The sequence below is a fragment of the Marmota monax genome, unplaced genomic scaffold (genome assembly GCF_021218885.2).
Source record: "Marmota monax isolate L192 unplaced genomic scaffold, Marmota_monax_Labrador192_F-V1.1 WCK01_AAM20220418_F8-fsc00793, whole genome shotgun sequence".
In the NCBI taxonomy this organism is placed as follows: domain Eukaryota; kingdom Metazoa; phylum Chordata; class Mammalia; order Rodentia; family Sciuridae; genus Marmota; species Marmota monax.
In genome coordinates, this window is record NW_026694165.1 from 14,926 (window position 1) to 30,802 (window position 15,877).

At 39.2% G+C, this 15,877-nt stretch overlaps 1 protein-coding gene across 1 annotated transcript in view; it reads right to left on the bottom strand.

Moving 5' to 3' along the window:
• LOC124107707 (gem-associated protein 5-like) overlaps positions 1 to 15,877 on the bottom strand; it is a 44,194-nt gene that overhangs the window by 2,283 nt on the left and 26,034 nt on the right. The window contains 11 exon segments of the mRNA XM_058585992.1: positions 96 to 192; positions 2,937 to 3,429; positions 3,981 to 4,143; positions 6,196 to 6,447; positions 8,483 to 8,664; positions 8,667 to 8,692; positions 9,204 to 9,323; positions 12,482 to 12,632; positions 14,599 to 14,655; positions 14,658 to 14,726; positions 15,541 to 15,636. Coding sequence (XP_058441975.1) covers positions 96 to 192; positions 2,937 to 3,429; positions 3,981 to 4,143; positions 6,196 to 6,447; positions 8,483 to 8,664; positions 8,667 to 8,692; positions 9,204 to 9,323; positions 12,482 to 12,632; positions 14,599 to 14,655; positions 14,658 to 14,726; positions 15,541 to 15,636 — 1,706 coding nt within the window.

Sequence of the window (15,877 nt, forward strand, 5' to 3'; positions counted from 1 at the left end):
GACTGAAGAGAGAAGTAGATTACCTTTAAAAATCTGTAGAGTCAAGTGATAACACAAAAAGTGTGTCTTATCAGAAGTACTGCTATAGAGCTTACCTTAATACTCTCAGGAAAGTCAGCCATTCTTTCGTTTGCCTCCGTAAGCCTTTTGGTTAATTCAGGCAGAGAGACCATCTCATTTTTTTCTTCTTTACTAGTAATAATAATAAAGTACAAGTCAGGTATCTTGCCTTTAACTTTCCCCCTTAATTATTTTTATTACGGTAAAATACACATATCATAAAATTCACTATCTTGACCATTTTTAAGTACACTTGTTCTGTAGTATTGAACACTTTCCCCGATGTTGTAAAATCATCATTCCCATCCACACCCAGAAATCTGTTTCTTTTTGTCTTGTAAGACTGAAATTCTACACACATTAAATGATAACTCTCCATTCTCTGCTTCCCCCCTCTTGGCAGCCACCACTCTACTCTGTCATACAGTTGGAATCATAGTCTCTATCTTTTTGTGACTGGCTTATTTCACTTGGCATAATATCCTCAAGATTCATTCTCAAGAGTTGTAGATAAGCAAGGAGGGAAATTTTGACATTCTCTCTCTTTGGATATTTAGGTTGTTTCCTTGTTTAGCTCTTTGATGCTCTGCTATAAACATGGCTATACAATTCTGAGACCTTGCTTTTTAATTCTTTGGCTGTATATCCAGAAGTAAAATTGTTAGATCATACGGTAATTCTGTTTTTAATTGGATGAACTGCCTATTGTTTTCCATAGTGGTTGTCTCGTTTATATTCCTACCAACACTGCAGAAAGGTTCTAATTTCTAATGTACCCTCATCATCACTTGCCACTTTTTTTTTGGCAGGGGGTGGGTGGGATACTGGGGATTGAACTCAGGGGCACTTGACCACTGAGCCACATCTCCAGTCCTATTTTTTGAAAAAAATATTTATTTTTTATAGTTGTAGTTGGACACAATACCTTTATTTTATTTATGTATTTATATGTGGTGGTGAGGATTGAACCCAGAGCCTTGCACATGTTAAGTGTGCACTCTACTGCTAAGCCACAACCCCAGCCCTGTTTTGTATTTTATTTTGAAACAAGGTCTCATTGAATTACTTAGCACCTCACTTTTGCTGAGGCTGGCTTTGAACTTGCCATCCTCCTGCCTCAGCCTCCTGAGCTGCTGTGAATATAATTATGTAATGCCACCATGCCTGATTATATCTTGCTATTTTTCTTTTTATAGTAATCATCATAATGGATATGATGTGCCTTTTGTTTCACTGAAGTCTTGATTTACATTCCCTAATGATTACTGATGTTGAGTCTATTTCATGTGCTTACCAGACATTTGTATATCTCTTTGGAGGAATGTCTATTCAAGTCCTTTACTTATTTTGAACTGGGTTATCTGCTATGCATGGGTAATCTCCCTCCACCCTCCATGACACTGGGGATTGAATCTTGGGTACTCTACTACTGAGCTACCTCCCCAGACCTTTCATTTCTTTTTTTCATTTTGAGACAGGTTCTCCCTAAGTTGCCTGGGCTGGCCTCAGCTTCCTGAGTCACTGGGATCACAGTGCCACTGAACCTGGTGTGCCTGGGTAACTTATCTCACAAATAACTGAGATCAAGAGATGGCAATTTAATTTGAGGTGATTTACTCATAGGCAGGAAGGGCCTCATGCATTCCTGGTAAGCGCTCTACCACTGAGATACACCACAAGCCCAGACATAAAATTTTCAAAATGTACTATTGTTCTTCACCATTTTCCAAATCCTTCAGACACACAGCTCCAATAATAATAATTTAGGACTTTTCTGCATTTGACTGAAGTCAAATGTAGGCCTAGGTTTCTTTAGAAGATGGTTACACTGAGCCAGGGCTCCTAACTACAGAGATGTGTGGATGCATTATTATTTTTCTGCACAGAGTATTTCTTAAGCTTCTTAAAGGGGTCCTGTGATTCAACTCTAAGAGCCACAGATTAGAATCCACCCAGGCCTTGTGTAGGCCAGGCGGCACTTTACCACTGAGCTACAACTTTAGCCCTAACCCATGTTTTCATGGGAGCATTTTGAAAGGATTTAAGGCTTCAAAGTTTTAATTTTTTTAAGGTAGTAATAATAGCTATGTTTATTGATTGTTCTAGTATTTTCTGGGCTTTGTGCTAGGGAACATAATGAAGGTAAAAGGTACTTAGCATGATAACCAAGCAGAAATTATCAGTCACTGTGAAGCTTCCAGCAAAGCTCTGTAGTGGTCAGTGATTGGCTCCCATCCTCCACTGGCCTGTTTTCACTGGACATGATTAGGAAGTGACAGCATCCCATAATTTAGATTTTGTCATCTAAGTGTCCAGTTTTATACACTATCCTTTGTGTGTGTTTAATAGCATAGAATAATAGAATTATTTTTCATTAATGATGCAGTCATGTGACTCCACATTTTATATGACTGATTTTTTGTGGGGGAGGTAGGAGTTGGTAGCCTCATTTTTCTTGGTGGTACTAAAGCTAGGAACTTCTGCCTCTAAGCTACATCCCTAGCTCTTTTTAAAATTTTATTCTGAGAAAAGGTCTTTCTCAGTTAGCCAGGCTAGCCTTGAACTTGAGATCCTCCTGTCTCATCAGCTTCTTGAGTAGCTGGGATTATAGGACTGTGCCGTCTGCCAGGCTCTGGTATATCCTTGGTGAGGAAACTAAAGCTGAGATAAAGAGACTTATCTGAGGTTATTTGGTGGGGCCAGACCCTAGAACTCACAACTCATTTCGAAGTCGGTGCCTTTGGAATTTAATTTAAATACTGTATTATGCTATTTCCAAATGACTCCAATCATTTACATCATGTACTTGAGACATAATGACATGAGAGTTCAGGAGGATAATTTTCATTCTGTGTTGTGCTCAACTCAGTACTTACCACTGGCTCTGAGGACTAGCAAGGTCTTCTTCCTGTTCAGGTTCATTCTTATCAGGACCATTGGCTGTGGATTTACAGAGCTGACTTTTCTGGTGTTGACGGATCATTTCTGCTAAAGTCTCTTGGACTTCAGCAACAGTTCTGCGTGAGTTCTGGAGACTGGCATGCTTTTCTGAAAAGAGCTCCTTACAAGCACTTAGCACTCGCTTACTTTCTTCTGTGAGTCTCAATAGTAGTTCTGCAGGTCTGCTTGGCTCTGGCTGAGGAGCAGCTTCAGGGTCAGTCTCTTCAGCCCTGGCACTGTCCAGCTGCTCAACAGAGAGAGTCCTCCCACGACCAGCCCTCGCCGAGTCACTGGACTCAGGGCAAGGCCTGGAGAGAGACCACCAGATTTCATACAGACGCCCGTAAATAAAAAAGGCCTCCAAACTTTTGAAAGCTGGTATGGCTGGGGATTGATGGTCACCCAGTTTGTCTCTTAGGTAGTCACAGCCTAGGAGAAGAAGGAGAGTACCGAGTTGTACGTTTCTCTATTTGCCAGAAATCTGGCATCTTGCCCTGTTACCCAAGAGGAACACCCCAAGGAAAAGGACAGCAGGAATCCCACGCTTCTCCCCACAGCCAACTGAAGCTAAGTAGTTCCTGGCATGGGACAGTATGCCATCTGTCTTACTGCAGGCTCTGGGGCACAGTGACTGAGGTAAGATCACAATGTGCTCTGAAAAAATCACAATGATTTACTTCAGTGATGAACTGTGCAGCTTAAGGAAGGTCTTTTACTGTGCTTTTCTAATCTTACTAGCTTGTGACGCATTACCATTTCTGTTCCTCTTAAACTGGGAAGGCAGTAAGGTGGCAGGTAAAGGAAAATAGTGTAGACATCCTGGTTACCTCTTAGGAGCTTGAATCAGAATTCAAACTTGCTATCAAATGACACAACTTGGCCAATCTTCATCTTTTAATAACCCTGATACTCCTGGTGACACAGTTGTGTATAGGTTGTTCATTAATGGAGTGCCAGAGGCAGAGATGGGGGTCACTTACCATCAGGGAGGAAGGCCGAGTAGACTTCTTGCATGATGGTGAAGTTCCCAGAGTCGTAGCTCCGGATCACAGCCCGAAGCAGTGCTTGCACAGCCTCATCCCAGGAGGCCACCTGTTGGCTCAGCACTGCCAAGGTCAAGTCATGGCAAATATGAAGCAGGAGCTGGAGAGGGGCCAGAGTTTCAGTTAAACCTCCTTTTGTGGCAGGCACTGCATGTAGGTACACTCAAGTCACAATTCTGAAAGGTCCCATTTTCACAACCCATCTTTGCTTCCCCATAAGAAACTTTCATATCTACTTTCATAGCAACATACAATGTCTGGAATTAAAGTATCACATTGAGAAAATGCCTTTACATTTTCATTTCCTTTAAATAAAAGCTATAATAAAAATCAAAACTGACAGTATAATTAAGATACAAATCAACCAGTTTTAGATACATGGTTTGATGAATTCTGGCAAATGTATAATTCAGTAACGTATCACCAGTTTTAGATACATAGTTTGATGAATTCTGGCAAATGTATAGTTCAGTAACATATCACCAAAATCAAGATAGAACACCTTCATCAATCAAAACTATTCTGTACTCCTCACTCTAGTCCCTAGAGAACACCGATCTATTTCCTGTCACTTAAGTTTTGTTGTTTCTAGAATTTAGATAAATGGGACCATAGAATCTTATAGTCTTTTGTTTCTTTTAGTTAGCATGTTTTCAAGATTCACTGACATTATTTGTGCAGCAGAAATGTGTTCCTTTTGTTAACTGATAAAAATATTTAATTATATAAATGAACCTTTTTTTTTTTTGAGGTACTGGGGACTGACCCAGGAACCCAGGCGGGGGCTTACCCACTGAGCTACATCCCCAGTCTGTTTTTGTATTTTATTTAGAGACAGGGTCTTGCCAAGTAGCTTAGGGATTTGCTTAAGTTTCTGAGGCTGGCTTTGAACTCATGATCCTCCTGCCTCAGCCTCTGGAGCTGCTGGGATGACAGGTGTTTGCCATCGCACCTGGCCCAAATGCACCTCTGTCTGCATATGGATTTACCAGTGGATGAATATTAGGGTTGTTTCTAGTTTGGGCTATTGTGAACTAAGTTGCTACAAATGACTGTATGCAAGTACTCATATAGACACCTGATTTCATTTCTTAAAGTGAAATATCTAAGCAATGGAATTGCTGGGTCACACGGTACATGTATATTTAACTTTAGAAAAAACTAGGGCAGCCTTGGTGAAACATGCTTGTAATCCTAGCTAGTTGGGAGGCTGAGGCGAAGGACTGCAGGTTCGAGGCCGGCCTGTACAACATGAAATCCTGTCGTTTAGTACCCAGAACTGCAAAAGATAAAATAACAACAAAAACCCTGCCAGACTGTTTTCCAAAGGTTTTTTTTTTTTTTCCCCTTAAAAATATAAAAGGATCCTTTCATTTTAAAATGTAGGGGGCTGGGGTTGTGGCTCAGTGGTGGAGTACTTGTCTAGCATGTGTGAGGCACTGGGTTTGATCCTCTGCACCACATGTAAATAAATAAATAAAAATAAAGGTCCATCAATAATAATTTAAAATATATATATAATGTAGGGGCTGGGGCTCAGTGGTAGAGTACCTGCCTCGCACGTGTGAGGCACTGGGTTCGATCCTCAGCACCACTTATTTAATATATAAATAAATAAATAAAGACACTGTGTGCATCTACGACTAAAAAAATATTTAAGAAAATGTAGATAAATCAAGGCATATTCACAAAATGGACATAGGCAATCAAAATAAATAAACTTGATCTCTTTGTTTCAACATGGATAATTTTACAGTGGCCACTGAAATAAACAAGTCACAAAATAATATATATGGTACAACACAGAAGCTGCCTTTGATGAGCCAGGAAATGGGGATGGGGCTGAGAAAAGGAACAACAGTGATTTCAATTTTTTTCCTACTTTTGAACCAAACAAAAAAACCCAAATGAATATGTGTATTTACATTATTCTGTTTTTCTCCATACTATTCAGACTTAGAAAAAAAAATACTGACCCAAGACTATTTCAAAGCTAAAGGGCTTTAAGTAATCTGAGGGGTTCTGGACCTGCCTTGTTTTTCTTCTGAAAGGCCAACTGTATTTCACTTGCTTCCCTATTATACTGACATGAATTAAGGAAGCCTTGTTACTGAGTGATTAATATCAAGTGCTGGCATAGATACCCAGGTACCTGTTTGGAGGGAGTGTTATTTGTGGCAGATGGATACTGGACGTTTTGCAGCTTCTGAAAGACAGCCTGATACTGCTCTGGGGTGTCCAGGCTGAAGATGCTCTTCCACACTGCAGTCACTCTCTGCACAAAGGGACCTTCGGTGCCTATGGCCCAAGCGTGGTAAGAAGAGAAGCCTCTGCCTTCTGGAAGCTGTTTTTCCTCCAGATGCCTGCACAGGAGCTCAAGCAGGCAAAACACCAGTCTCTGACTCTGGGATCCAACAACAAAGAGGAGAAAGCATTACACAGAAAAGCAGTTGATTCCCTAGAGAGCTTTCCCCGTTCTTGAAAGTATTCCCCTTCGCATCTGCAGCAACCAAGGCCCATCATTGTGAACTTCCTGTTCAAGTCAAGTGATATATGAGTGGGAAAAAGAGGCAGAGTCTAATGGATATTTTCCAGGGGCCTTTTGGGGGAATTCCATCCTTTGGTCCTTGGAGCCCAAGAAACCATTTTTATAACAAATCCTCAACTATAGTATCTTTTACTATAATTTAAGCCACATATAAGGCCAGCCACCTAAAACTTGTGGCCCAGTTTGAGAAAAGATGGGCTGGGCTTATCAGGTTCCTTCTACCTTCCCAAGCCCCAGAATGAAGAATACAGAAGTAATGCATAAAGGCTGAAAGTATTGGGACAGACAAGCTTTGCAGATCTGAGGGAGGGGCATGGAGCACGGACCATCTCCAAGGAGGTTTATAAGGGAATCATCTGATACAGAACAAAAGCAAAGACCATACAGTCAAAATGCACTCTTCAGAATATTTAGTACAGCTGATACGTTTTTTTTTTTCTCCTTTGTTCTTTGATACTGTGTCAAAGGAAAAAAAGAAATGTGAAATAACTGTTCTGACTTTTTTTTTTTCTGTAAATTAAAGTCTCTTCAGATTTTGGTCATTTTATAAAAAATAAACTCAGTGGCACTCTTTAAGATATACCATTTGTGCATCCATTTTTTATTTGCTCTTTCTGAAAGCTACTCCCCATGTAGCATTTTCTTTGGGCTTTAAATACTCAGCTAGGAACTGTCTTAAGCCTATTTACTATTGCTAGGGAAGAGGAATTTAAAAAACATTTTACTGGCTGGGTGTGGTGGTGCATGTCTGTAATCCCAGCAGCTCCAGAGGCTGAGGCAGGAGGAGTTTGAGTTCAAAGCCAGCCTCAGCAACAATGAGGAACTAAGCAACTCAGTGAGACCCTGTCTCTAAATAAATACAACACAGGGCTGGGGATGTGGCTTAGTGGTTAAGTGCTTGAGTTCAATCGCCGGTATAAATCAAATCAAAACAAAACAAACCCAAAAACAAAGAAATAGAAAATCAACACTAAAAACAACTTCATTAGTATCTGACAAGCAGATATCTAAAAGGGACCAAATGTGTATATTCTTTGGAAACTGGGTGAAGAGTGCCAATGCTTTAAATGTCATCTCAGTTTTGATGTGTTAAAAAGACATTGGTAAGTTACTCATCATTATTTTTTATTGCTGAGGATCAAACCCAGGCCTTCAGGCACACTAGGAAGTGCTCCACCACTGAACTACATCTTCTATCAAATTACTAATTTTTAGCTACATAGGGACAAATAAGCATTTAAGAAATAAAACACTTCTATTTCCCTACATATTTTTATAATTTTTTTATAGCCTACAGCTGACGAGAGGTGTTACAGGAAGAGCACCATGATTTTTGTTGGAGGCCAACCATGCTCTCCCTTCCAGGATGACCCTGCTGATTACATCAACGCAGAAACACTAGACTATAATCCAGAGGCTGGGGCCTAAAGGCTATTCACAGATTTTTTTTGGGTGGGTACCGGGGATTGAACTCAGGGGCACTCGACCACTGAGCCATATCCCCAGCCCTATGTTGTATTTTATTTAGAGACAGGGTCTCACTGAGTTGCTTGGCGCCTCGCCATTGCTGAAGCTGGCTTTGAACTCATGATTCTCCTGTATCAGCCTCCCAAAATACTGGGATTACAGGTATGTGCCACTGTGCCCAGTTTCACAGATGTTTTGTATAAACTGATGAGCAAAGGGAATTACTGTGAATGTCCACATTACCTCTTGTAAGTACAGTAACTGAGAAGACATGGTACTTCAGTGGGATAAAATGGCCAGGGCTTGCTAGACACTTCTAAGGATAAAATTAATAGTTTGTGCAATTGGGGTTATTCACTTGGATTTGACTAGAAAAGGATTTGGGACTCATCCCTCTTAAATCCCAGGAGAAAATAAGACTGACCTGTAGGCTTTCATGTAGCTGCAAGGCTTCCTGGGCTCCCACCCAATTCTTGGCTAGAAGCAGCTCTTGGGCACATCTGAGAGCCAGAGAAGCAGACAACTCATCCTCTCCTACGATCGCAGCCAGCTCCGCCGCTGTTTTAAGTGAGGCTGCATCCCCTTTTTTTGCCAAAACTTTGGCGCATCATAAGGGGAAGTGGCTCCTAAATAGCTGTAATGTGAAGGCAAAACCCAAACAGGGCATTGTCATCAGAGCACCTATCCCTGCCCCGCCGAGGGTAGCATTACTTCTTTCTGTCCACTTTGCTATGGCCTCAGGTGCCACTGCATCTGGTTGTTTTTGTGAAGGCTCAGGCCAGTGTAACTCAGCATGGTGTGTGACAGACAGTAGCTTGAGTTAAGAATATAGGGAACCTGGATGAGAGCCAATCTGAATCCAAACAGAAGGGTCATTCTCTCCATTCTCCTTATTGGGAAAGGTATAAAACATCACTAGAAAATGGCAGAATCTCTGCGCCTGCTATTGAGGTTTTCAGATGTTATGATGACTTATATAATACCAAACAGTCAGATCCTTCTAAATCCTGTGAAGTTGGGTTTAATATACATTTTTAAACATTTTCTAGCTACTTTGCTTCCACTTCTAGACTTGTACTTTAATTTTGTCATGCTCTTGCTGGTGGAGGCTGTTCCTGGGTCACCCATGCTTCCCTCGAGCTTACCATTTGGCTGCTATGGCATAATGCCCATCTCTTTCTAGGATGGTTCCCCAGGTGAGGTACAGATCCTTCAGGACTGGGTCCTCTGGGTGCAACCGAGCCTTGGCAACTGCAATAGCTTCCCTAAAGGCAAGAAGAGATACTTTAGCCAACACCAAAAGGTTCCTTTCTAGGAAGTCCCAGGAGGGACTGCAGGGAAGAATAAACTGTCCCTTTTATGTTGTCTGTAATGTTCCAACTTCCTGTAAAAAAAGGAACTCCTCCATAACACTGGCAAGTTAAAAACACATGATTTTGTTCAATCTTCATCAAGCCAGAAGTTCTTATAGAATGGTCTATGGATTCCTTAGGGGTTCAAGGCCCTTTTGAGGGTTCATGAGGTCAAAACTATTTTCATAATAATGCAAAGAGGTTATGTGCCTCTTAAAAAGTGTGCTGACATTTGCACTGATTGTGAAAAGTTATGGTGGATAAACTGGTGTCATGTGATCAGGAATCAAGAAAGTGATACTAATTAAACATTACTAATTTTACTAAACCCCTCAAGCCAACATTTTAAAATTTATGTGACAAAATGGGAAGAACATTTTATGTTCTTTGCTGTATTCCAAAGAATGACTGTCTCTAATAAAAACCTGAACTGCAAGTTGAACAAGTTGCTTTCTTCATGGCACCCCATTTCTTTAAAAAACAAACAAAAAAAACCCTAACAGATCAGTGTTATTTAGAGTTGGGTATCTGAAAGATGTTTTCTTAAAAATGAACAAAGCAAGCTTATCACTGTAGGGAAATCAACAGTAACCATTGCCAACAATAAAATCTAAGCTTGCTAGTGAAGATTCAAATTTTAGAAAACATTGGGAACCTGAAAGCTTCCCAAAAGATAAAGACTTTTCTTATGAGATTGATGGTGATTACAGAGAAATGTGATTAAAAAATATTTTTATAATGAACTGTGTCAACATTTGGAAGATCTGTATAACTCAGCAAACTAATATTTTCCAAATGGCGTACAAATTCTGAGTTGCGGCAAAATAAAGTTATAGCTGGAATAAAAGTGTTTTAGATTAAATATTTAAGAAGTATTGCAGGACTTCTATCTATAGTTGTAATGGAGCATTGGGACCAGAATTACTCCCTTGCCATAAAACTTTTTTTAAACACTGAGTAGAATTTGTATGAAACAATTGTTTTCTTTTTTTTAAAGAGAGAGAGAGAATTTTTTTTTTAATATTTATTTTTTAGTTTTCAGCGGACACAATATCTTTGTTTGTATGTGGTGCTTGAGGATCGAACCCGGGCCACACGCATGCCAGGCAAAGCGCACTACCACTTGAGCCACATCCCCAGCCCAAAACAATTGTTTTCAACAGTGCAAAGCTGTCATCTCCAAGAGAAAAGGAACAATGTGTGCCCTATTGTGACAATGACTTCCTATCTAAAGCACTTTCTAAGTGGAATCTTAGTGGAGATTCAGCAGACTCAAGAGTTGAGGAGAAACAGAACAAATGGAATTTGAGGGACAGGATACTAGAAAGGAAGAAGCTGTCCAGAGAAAGACTGCCAAAATTCTGCATGGGATTCTGTTTAGTCTCTGGCTAAATACAAAGCCATGATGTGTAGGACATTCCTTAAGGATGAACAAAGGACATTTAGGGAACCATAAGCTGAGCGATCCCAGAGCTCATTCAGAGCTTGGAGACATCAGATTTGTGAGTTGCTGAATAACACAAGGCAATTCAGTGAAGACTTCAGAAGGTAGAAGAGCTAAACTACTTCTGGGCTATGGATTTCTCTAATCCTGCCCTAAAAAAGCTTAGACCATGTCATGAAAAAAATCTAGATGTCTTCAACTTGCCAAAACAAACTTCAACACTCTCTGAAGGAAGAGAGCAAAACCTAACCAGGATAAGCAAAAGAAAATCTCACCAAAGCACATTATATCGGATTGTTGCAAATTAATGAGAGAAAAGTCCTAAAATGAGAGGAAAAAAACAAAACAAAACCCCACAGTTCCTGCAAAGAGAGAAATAAATTTAGCAGTCAAGTAAAGAACAATTCAAAAAAGGAGAAAATAGAACTGCTGAAGCAGTGACAAGACAAACAAACAAACAAACAACAACAACAAAAACAAAGAATTTGTTGCTGGCAGAGCATAGTATAAAAAAGTGTTGGAAGTTCTTCAAGTGAAGACATTGATAGCAAATGGAAATTTGGATCTACATAGAAGAAAGAAAACTGCTAGGAAATAATAAACATGGATAAATATAAATGCTTAAAAAATCACTAAAAGGTAAAGAATTGTTTAAAGCAAAATATTCATAGAGTAATGAGGGGTTATTACATGTACAACATATTAAATATCATATGAAAATAGCAGACAGGATGGGAAGAAGGAAGTACAATGATACACATGAAATAGTATAATATTACTTGAAAATAAATTGTGATAAATTAAAAATAATACAAACTCCAAAGGAACCACTAAAAAGTAAAGAATATACAGCTAATAAGTCAGTATTACAGTTTTAAATTAGAAATTAAGGGGCTGGAGTTGTGGCTCAGCGGTAGAGCACTTGCCTTGCATGGGACCCTAGGTTTAATCCTCAGCACCGCATTAAAAATAAATAAAAAATGGAGGTATGGTGTCCAACTACAACTAAAAAATAAATTAAAAAAAAAAAATACTTAGAAATTAAAAACACTCAGTTCATCCAAAAGAAAACTGGAAAAGAAGAAAAAAAAAAGAATGGGACAAATAGAAAACAAATAGCAGGGCAGTAAATTTAAATCAACCACATCAATATTTACATTAAATATAAATGGTCTAACCTTCCAACTAAATGGCAGTGATCAGACTGGGAAAAAACAAGACCCAATTGTATGCTATGTACAAGAACTATTTTTCTCATATTGTTTTTGGTAATTACATATGTAGTATAGTGAAACAATATATATGGGAAAGATTCGTATCATTCTCAGGAATGTTGTTACTTCTAGAGAAGAGGGAATTAGGATAGATTAGAGGAAAGGCATTTCAACTAAATGTGGAATGTTAGATTTTTATTAAAAAAAAAAGGGGGGGTGTCAGGAGAACTTCTGTAGTGGCTCAAAAGATCCTGTTTCGTTTCACAGGCGGGCTTCAAAAGGGAGTAGGGAGTTCCCACTGTAATAACTTGTTCATCTATTACCTGTTTTGTGTAGTTTCTTCATTTTATATTGCTTTAAAGTTTAGATTATATTATATACAACTACTGGATAAATTCTAGGACCATACAAACCTGTAAAAGTGGTTTGACTTGAGCAGCTCCACAGCTTCATACACTTTGTGAATAGAAAGCAGATGAGAGGCAGCTTTGACATACTGATCCTGGAAACACAACTGTTTGGCAAAGGCTTCCACAGCCCATAGCCATACATGGTAGCCAGATGAAAAAAAGGAAAGATAGTGGTTTAAAAAAAAAAAAAAAAAGGTTTATGGAAGGGGAGGAGGGAGCAGGTACATTTGGGCTGAAAATTTTGTTTCCCTAGATAATGCATTAAGCAGAACATTCAGATGTTGATTCAACTGCCATTACAGATCAGTTGCTTCTTTTGCCTCTTTTCACTTCCATGTTCAAAACATAAATAGTTCCTTTGCTTATATTATTCAAAAGACACAAAAAAGTATTAAGTTCCGGAAAGTGGTTACCCCCTTTGGGGTTAAGGGAAAGAGCAACTGGAAGGTAGCATGGGGTAACTTCCAGAGTTTATCTAGTGGTATATTTTTTTCTTTTTTCTCTTTCTTTTTTTTTGGTACTGAGGATTGAACCCAGGGGGGGTCAACCACTAAGCTATATCCCCAACACTTCATTTTTAAGACAGGGTCTCCCTAAGTTGTTGAGGCTTGCCTTGAACTTACGATCCTCCTGCCTCAGCTTCTGGAGTTGCTGGGATTACAGGCATGAACTATCATGCCTGGTTGTAAGGATATATTTCTTGATATGGGTGCTGCTTACGAGAGTACATTCAATTTGTGAAATTTATTGTACACTCAAGATTTGTGTACTTCTTGCTCTACATATATAGCATAACTGGATAAAAAGTATAAAACAAAACTAGGATGGCATAAAAGGTTTCTTTTTTATCTTGGAACCTTTCTATCATATCTTGCCCAAATTCCTTTCCCTTTAGGCAATACCCATTACCAAAACTTAGGAAACAGTCTATGAATATGTAACTACATTACTGTGTAAATACAAATGAATATTGCAATATTCTGTTGTGGACCTATACCCTGATTCTTTTCTGTCTGTATTTTGGATGTCCATTCCATGACAGAATGCATACAGCTGCCTCATTCTTTTGGTATCTACAAAGACTTAATGTATGGATATACCTGCTGTAATCAGTCTCTTACTGATGCTGATGGACACAGAGGTTCTTGCAATCTCTGCTATTATAAACATCACTTTGATGAAAGTCATTCGTGTATCTGAATATACTTAAATTCCTATAATTAGAATTGCTGAGCCAAAGGTTATGTGTATTTTAATTAATGGTCAAACTGTCCTTCAAGAAGTTTTCACTGGCTATGGTTTAGATGTGTTTTGTACCTGTTCATGTGCTAGAGGCTTGGTCTCTACTGTGGCAGTGGTAAGAGGTGTTAGAACCTTTAAGAGGGGGGCCTAGTGGATGATAATTAGGTCAAGAGGGCACCACACTTGGAAATGATGTTGATTGTATAGAATGGACTGATTCCTATGACAGTCGGTTCTTAGAGAAATAGCAAACCTTGGGCTGGTGATATAGCTCGTATGTATATTTAATATGTGTAAAGTCTGGGTTTAATCTTCAATGTGTGTGCTGAAAAAACAAAATCCAAAATAGCAACAAAAAATCCTCAAGAAGCTGCTTGACCTTCCCCTGATCTCTGGCTTACTGTCTGCCTCTGTTCTGCTTACAGTGCTACCACTATGATGCTTTTGACCAGAAAGTTCTCACCAGAGCTGAACAGACACTGGCATTATGCTTTTGAACCTCTATCCTATGAGCTACATAATACATAAGCTCCTTTTCTTTAGGTGTTTTATTATAGTCACACAGAATGGACTAATGTGTCTCCAATTATGCTTTTGGCATTAATGTGTCAATTTCCTGCCCTTTTGTGGGATATGAGTTGAGGTATTAGCCTACTGTATTGTAGTGAATTGAGCCATTAAAAACAAAAAAATTATTCTTAAGTTTTAGGTGAACACAATATCTTTATTTTATGTTTATGTGGTGCTGAGGATCAAACCCAGTGCCTCATGCATGCTAGGCGAGCGCTCTACCACTGAGCCACAACCCCAGCCCTGGTGAGCCATTTTTAGTGGTTATATATTAGATGATAGTACTTTTGTCAGAAAGAACATACCTACTGGTGCCATAGCCACAAGATTATCTGTCAGCTCCCCTCTTTCTGCTGCTGTTTGTTTGTTTCTGCTCCTTTCCAAAGCATAAGCTGGTGAAATAATTCTGGGTGGCCATTTTCCAAGTGACCTTTTCCTGTATGGAAGAGAGACAGTATTTGAAAGATGTTTCAGAAAATCTGTCTTTGATGATTTCTAGAAACAGGCAGAGTGAAATAGGAAATTAAACAGTCACTCACTTATGAATTAGTCACCTACCAGAATGATTTTAAGGGGTCCTGGAACCAGGGTGGTGAGTTGCCCACTCAACCATTTTCATGTGCATCCTCTCACCCAAAATGAACATGTTTAGGGAATTATGATAATGCAGGGGATGGATACAAATATCCAAGTCAGGGGCATATTTGCAAATATGTAAAAGCATGGAGTTATGGAAAATAATATTTTTACAAAATAGCCCCCAAAGGAAAATGAAGCAAATGGAGCAGGGAGGGAAGTTAGCCAAGCATTAATGTCCCTGGGAATCCTTTTCCAATTACAACAGGCATTGAAGGAAGGAGGCAAAAATACCCATTCCTCACAATCTGGGCTCCTATCTCTCTAAGTAACAATGAGTTTCAGCCTTTTAATCTTTTAATAACTAGCCCCTGACTATCCAACCGGCATGCCCACAAGTTCCAATGATGAAACCACCCTAATTGTATCCTATAAACCCCAAATCCTCCCTATAACCAAAGACCACTGTTGATTCCATGAAATGAGCCCCTACAGTGCCCGAGTGCTTGAATCCTCGAATGAATAAACGGTTTCTCTCAATCTGCTGAGGTGTGCACCCGTCATTTTGCGCTTACAATGACAATAACAGAAAATAGCAATCACAAAAAGAGGTGCATATAAATGTTAGGGAAGGATGAATACGGAAAGGATTACGTTGACTGGATTTGCCTCACCTTCAGTTTCAATCATTCTGTACAAGGTAGCCCTATCTGTGAAAAGCCCCAGGTGAAATCTTTCCTCAAGATCAGCAGACACATCCTCATTTAGCTCTGTTAATACAAAATAAATAGAGGAAAAAAAAATCAGATGAAATCACATAGTTTACTGTTTCCTATCCAATAACTTCTGAATGTTTTTCAAAACACCCACTTAAGACAGTGAGCAAAGCAGATCTGTGCCCTTAATTTACTCCAAAAGGGACCCTAGCTCATTGTGAAGGTAGCAAAATATGAAAATATATCTAAAATTTTTAGCTCAGGTGGGCAAAATCCAGAGATAATGTAGTTTGCT